Genomic DNA, 6,844 nt, shown 5'->3' on the forward strand with positions numbered 1-6,844 from the left:
AGTAAGAGTAAGAAATTGACCAATCACAGTCGATTATTCTTCTCACATTCGACTGTGATTGGTCAATTTCTTACTCTTACTTCTTACTCCGTGTATTGTAGACGACGCCTTATGCATTACGTGTTAGGCTGGAGTCCCATGAGGTGTATTTACCGCGTATCGCGTAACCGCGTAACCAATCAGAAGCGATCCGCTGTTGTGGTTTCGCGTTTTACTGATTATTGATTGGTTACGCGGTTACGCGATACGCGGCAAACACGCTTCATGGGACTCCACCCTTATGCGTTATGCGAGAGTCTGTGCTCCCCGCTTTACCCCGGATCTACAATAGCTGTTTTAAGCCTTAAGCCGTAAGAAATTGACCAATTACAGTCAAATCCGAGAAGAATAAGCGACTGTGATTCGCCCATTTCTTATGGCTTAAGATTTAAAACCCTGTTGTAGACCCGAGGTTAAGGAGTAACGAAACCAACATGTTGGATTCGCTATTGCTTACGTATGGTCTTAGGCGTCGTCTACAATACACGAAGTAAAAAGTAAGAGTAAGAAATTGACCAATCACAGATTATTCTTCTTACATTCGACTGTGATTGGTCAATTTCTTACTCTTACTTCTTACTCCGTGTATTGTAGACGGGCCTTTACGGTCTTACGTTCTTGTATTAGCGTTTTCGATTGGTCAAAAGTTAGTGCGCACCAGTGCGCACTCAGTTCACACCAACACTGGACGAGTTCCATGGGAGTGAATCCAGCATTACTGCTTAAGTCTTATGCTGGATTCACACTGTATCCGATTTTCGTCGTACGACGCTCTTCAATCAATCAGAAAACAGAATTGCGATGATACGAAGCAAAATCTATCGGAATCCTGTTTTTTGATTGGTTGCAGAGTGTCGTACGACGCAATTTGGATGCAGTGTGAATCCAGCACAACCGTGAAACGACAATGAATCCACAATAATGCCTGTTCTTTTTGGCTGAACTTTTGCACCAGTTCATCTTTCTTCCTCTTCTTTCCTTCCGGATAGAAAAGGAAAAAGATGAACTGGTGCAAAAGTTCAGCCAAAAAGAACAGGCCTATAGTCACGATCTCTCAGACGAGTTTCTAGCTCAAGAACAGTATAAGGTCTGTTCGCGTTGCTCGCACTTTTTGCACTCGGCATCTTCGCTTTCTTTCTTTTCAAAGCCAAATATATATCTAACTTATTTTAAGTGTAAAAATATTTAAAGATTTCATGTAACGCGAACAGACCTATAAATATCCGTGGGCGAGGATCCGTTCCCTAGAAAGAATCGCGGCCGATTCGTGGCGTAATACGCGATTGGTGAACCTGCGCCATGCGCGTATGGACAAGTTTGCTGCGGATTGTGCCTTGTGGATACGATCTACAGTGCACACGAGTGCATACCAGTGCGTACTGCATGTCAAAACATACGCGACGATGAAATGACAATTTCGTGAATATCGTCGTATTTATTAGGTAAACACGTAACTTTCGCACGACAATTTGATTTACAGTAGTGGAAAACGCAACGGAGTCATCGAAATTACAGATTTGGCGTATTTCTCGCGGTCCCGTCACGAGGTATGACGTACCAGATTCGTTCTCGAAAAAGCTGAAAATTTGGCGACGTTTTACGTCAAATGTCATATGCCGATGTATTATGGCGTATTATCTTTCTTTATGGAACATATCTACTGTAGATTACGGAAGGAATTAATATGATTGTTACATGGTTTGGACAATTGGCAGGTTTTCTTTTTTTCGACCAAGAAATTACGTAATAAACAAACGTAATAAACAGCAGTCACTCACTGTTTTGCATATGCGTTTTTGTGCGCGACTCGTGTTGCATTGTATTCAATGTAATTGTAAATGTCTTGTTATAGGCATATTTAAATGTTAATGCAAAATAAATAGGTTATGCACTGTAAATCTAATATATTTTACAAATTATTTGTACTGAGAATGAATTTATATCTTTATCCTTCCCAATTTTACATTTTAATTTTTATATATATATTAACGAATTTACTTATTTTGCTAATTGTTAATTAAAAATCTTTTATTTATTTTTTAGGGCTTGCTACGATGCTTATATACATTAATTGGAAGTGACAAATTGCATATGTTTAAATATGATTTTTATATAAATAATTATACAAATTCTTCTCGTATTTGTGGGCGCTATTTATGTAATATTTAAAAATGTCCCAAGGAGAGGGTGCTGCTGTTGCAGTGCCTAATAATCAAAACGGTGCGGTAGCACATAATCTTCACAGTCTTGCTGGTGTTATAGGACCAGTTTTAAATAATAATAACATGAATATAGCTAGAAATAACAATAATCAAAATCCGTTGATTAATGTACGGGATAGATTATTTCACGCATTATTTATCAAGGCAGCTCTAGCCTATGCACGAACATTTCCAAGGCCTGTCAGAAGATTTATAGAATTTATAGTCCTTTTAAAGGTATGCACAAGATGTTTATTATTTAACATACAAGTTATTTACAAATAACAAATTACTAATACAAGTAAATGATTTATATAAATAAAAAAAAAACAAACTAAACTGAAAAACTAAAAATTGAAAACTAAACTTATATACCAAAGTTTTGAATAAACAAAAAAAAAGAAGTAATAAAATAAAATAAATATATATATATATATATATAAAGACATCATGAATTTTTTGTTTACAGGCTATATTGGCATTTTTTGTATTGGCTTATATTCATATAGTATTTTCACGTGCACCAACTAATTGTTTAGAACATATAAGAGATGAATGGCCACGAGATGGTATACTGAGAGTGGAAATTCTTAGAAATGGTGGTGAAGATTATAGTATAGAGAAAAGTTATGCCAAAGAAGAAAAATTGAGACAAGAAAAAGTTGATGATTTAACTAATGCTTTAGGAATATTAACTGGAGATGGGTGAGTGAAAATATACATATTTACAAAATATTAAATTACATTAATGCTTTGTTAATTTTAACCATAGAAAGTAAAATGTATATTTTTATTTATTTGTTATATCAGTTTTATAAATATTGAACCATCTGCTGTTGATGAAGAACGAGATACTATAAACGTCTCTGCCGAAGAGAATCATGAGAATTTGACACTACATGAGCAGGATGTGATAACAAGTGCTACAATTTCTGGAGAAACGCAGAATCCTGACCTAAGCACAACAAATACAACAATGAGCCCATCATTGTCAACAAAGCTTTGGAATGGTTTAAATATAGCTAAAAAAATAGTATGTATATCTCCTGATTTGAAGATATTAATAATAACACTTGATACTTTAATATAGCATTTTAAAATTTATAAACATTAACAATTTTTTAATATTATATCTTTTGTAATTAAAGAATAATTTGTACATCATTATTTTATCTCGGTATTTATTCTTTATAAAGTTAAAATATAACGAAAAACATGTTGCATGTAGGAAAGACATGTGTATGAAGATTATATATATATATATATATATATATATATATATATATATCTCCATATACACATGTGATAAAAAAAGTCTTATTTATAGAAAATAAACATTAATTAGCAATTTTATACAATGAATACATTTTGTTCTTACATTAACAAATGAGCTTCGCCTTGTTGATTTTAGAAGTTAAATTTCTCAACTGTAAGAATACTTTTTGAGCATCCAAACAATACAATTTTTAATTTTCGCTTATTTTTCAGATGATATATTTTCTATAATTAATACACATTTTTTTGATATATTATAATTTTAAGAAACATACAGTCTATTTTATTCTTTATGAATAAATTGTTAATTACACAGCAAGAAATGATCGTCAATTAAACGTCAAATCAATGTCAAATTGGTATTGAAATCATCGTACCGATATTGATTTAACATTAATTCGATGACTCATTTCTCGCTGGATAATATTTACTTTTTAAAAATAAAGTTTTTTTAAAAAATATTTTCTCTGTACGAATACTTTTTGCACTCATTGCATATATATGTATGAAATAATATTTGTACTTATTTTAGACATCTAAAGAAAAGTCGTCTTTTGCAAATGTGGAAGGTAACTCTTCAGAAGTGCCTGATCATTTAAATGAAGATAATGTTATACAGTTAAAGGATCGTTCATCAGATGTTGATAAAACGGCTAGAATAGGTAAATAACCAACAAATAATAGATAAAATATATTATTTATAAAACAAAATGTAAAATAGATATTTATAATTACAACTATACTGAGATAAATTAATATTAATATTTATACAAAACAAGAAAACATTACCATTTTGATTTTAATCAAACTTGGCACCAATGTTTATCACCATCAAAGATGGAAACATGTAAAACATTTCATCACAAATCCTATAGGTTAAGGAGATATAGTGCGTGAAAGTTTTTGCATGAAAAATAATGAAAATAACAACGCATAAAATGTGACTTTGTATAATATTTTATTATAAAAAAGATAATTATATACAAATATTAAGTTTAACTATTGAAACAAAATACGTATGTGCATAGCGGAAAAAACTAATATTAGTACAATTTTCAATATTACAAGTATCTAATTCGAATGTGAAACAATATTCTAGTGGTGTTATATAATGATGTAAATGAGAAGATAGAAAGCCTAATTTTGAAAAAGCATACTTTATATCTTCTCATTTAGATCATTTAGACATCGAATTCTTACGCAATTATTTGTATCTTTAGAAGGCAGATTGGAAAGTAACATTAAAATAGAAATTTGTCTTACTGAAAAAGCATTCTAAAAATGCATATTTATTTATATATATTATGCATATTTGCACATTTGTACAAATTTGCATATTTTGTGCATGTTTGCACAAATATCTGTATAAAAATTCGATGTCTAAGATTATTATATAACTCCACTAGAATATTATTTTACATTTGAATTAGATACTTGTAATATTGAAAATTGTACCAATATTAGTTTTTTCCATTGTGCTTATTGCATGCATGTATTTTATTTTGACCATTCAATAGTCAATCTTTATATTTATACTTAATTGTTATCTTTTTTTAATAATAGAATATTACACAAAATCACATTTTGTGCGTTTGTGTCATTCTCATTATTTTTTATGCAAAAACTTTCGCGCTCTGTATCTTCTTAACCCATGGGATTTCCGACGAGATGTTTTATATGTTTCTATCTTTGGTGGAAACATGAACATTGGTGCCAAGTTTAATGAAAATCCGAGTGGGACAAAAAGTAATATTTCCTTATAAGTTTAAATGTACGCGCACACTACGTAAATATGTATTTGTTTTTTAAATAGCATTGTTTTAATCAGGGTTGGCGTTACTTGTAACGTCGTTACCGTTACAAGTTACTTTTTTTCAGTAACGAATGGATAATGACGTTACATTTTCTTCTGAGAACATTCATGGTAACGCAGTTACATTTTGGGGGTAATGGTAATGATTTTACTAGTTACTTTTATTGTTACTTTATTTCTAGCCACGTAAAAGTTTTAGCCCTAATTAGATCGTGTATATGTGTGTGTGTGTGTATATATATATATATATATACATTTATCAATTGAGTTTTATTTCTCTATTAAAAGATAGAATTCTGACACTTCTCTTCAGAATATTCACTGCCAAAATCTGCATATAACAGCGTTTTTTATTGGTAGAACTAGTATGCACTTAGTGCAGTTTAAAGCCGTTGTACACAAATCGACGTAAAGATGTATGTTTAATAAAAATATAAAAACGAGTTAAAGTCCTCTATACATTTTATTATGCTATTTGATAAAATATACTTTGGGCATTTTATTAATTGAGATATCTCATTTTTACATTCAGATTAAAATAGTGTACAACGGCTTTTATGTGTACTGAGTTCTGCCAATGAAAAACGCTGTAATATTCTATCAGTGTCAAGAAAAAAAAGTAACGATTTATTACATTTTGAATGCCAGTAACAGTAACAAGTTACTTTTGGAAATCAATAACGAGTAACAATACCGAATTACTTTTTAGGAAAAAGAACGGTAATGGTAACGGCGAGTTATTTTTATGAGGTAACGTTGCCAACCCTGGTTTTAATATAAAAATGTTTTTTAATATGAATATAAAATATATATTTATATATAAATAAAAGTCAACTTTTTTACTAATGCAGTTTTTTTGTTATATTTCTAGAAGATGGATATATTGTAGAATATTCATTGGAATATGGTTTCTTACGATTATCACCAGCCGCTCGACAAAGACTAAACATTCCAGTCAAAATTGTCACTTTAGATCCATTAAACGACAAATGTTTTGGTGATGCATTTTCACGGTTAATATTAGATGAATTTTTGGGATATGACGATTTGTTGATGGCAAGTATCAAGACACTAGCAGAACATGAAGACAACAAAGGATTTTTACGGTAAGTATGACTTTTACGTTGAATACAATGATGGTTATTTAATGATAAAGATGCATTAAAACGTATTAGAAGTTCGCAGAGATTGAGATGAAAAACAATTTTTTTAATACTTTGATCGCTTTGATAGGAACGTCGTGACGGGAGAACATTATCGATTTGTGAGCATGTGGATGGCACGAACATCATACCTAGCCGCATTTTTCGTTATGCTCGTATTTGTAAGTATTTTATGAATTTTATGGTTGGGTTATTGATCGATTATATGTATGTTTATAGAATTTGACATATATTTATACCAGGGAATGGAAAGTTAATTTTTAAAAGTAACAAGTTACAGTTACTCGTTACCGAGTAGGAAAAGTAACAAGTTACCGTTACTAGTTACCGATTTTTAAAAGTAACTCGTTAAA

General features: G+C 30.8%; 1 protein-coding gene across 3 annotated transcripts in view; it reads left to right on the plus strand.

The window, feature by feature from the left end:
* Positions 1 to 1,345: 1,345 nt before the first annotated feature.
* LOC108769262 (membralin) overlaps positions 1,346 to 6,844 on the plus strand; it is an 85,589-nt gene continuing 80,090 nt past the window's right edge. For 2 of the 3 annotated variants that reach the window (XM_018520142.1, XM_018520141.1), the window contains exons 1-7: positions 1,346 to 1,586; positions 2,083 to 2,477; positions 2,710 to 2,945; positions 3,051 to 3,273; positions 4,048 to 4,177; positions 6,200 to 6,434; positions 6,562 to 6,652. In XM_018520142.1, coding sequence (XP_018375644.1) covers positions 2,211 to 2,477; positions 2,710 to 2,945; positions 3,051 to 3,273; positions 4,048 to 4,177; positions 6,200 to 6,434; positions 6,562 to 6,652 — 1,182 coding nt within the window. In that variant the 5' untranslated portion in view covers positions 1,346 to 1,586; positions 2,083 to 2,210. The remainder of the gene's footprint in view (positions 1,587 to 2,082; positions 2,478 to 2,709; positions 2,946 to 3,050; positions 3,274 to 4,047; positions 4,178 to 6,199; positions 6,435 to 6,561; positions 6,653 to 6,844) is intronic. The other variant, XM_018520143.1, reaches the window with a different exon arrangement.

Source organism: Trachymyrmex cornetzi, unplaced genomic scaffold, assembly GCF_001594075.2.
Source record: "Trachymyrmex cornetzi isolate Tcor2-1 unplaced genomic scaffold, Tcor1.1 scaffold88, whole genome shotgun sequence".
In the NCBI taxonomy this organism is placed as follows: domain Eukaryota; kingdom Metazoa; phylum Arthropoda; class Insecta; order Hymenoptera; family Formicidae; genus Trachymyrmex; species Trachymyrmex cornetzi.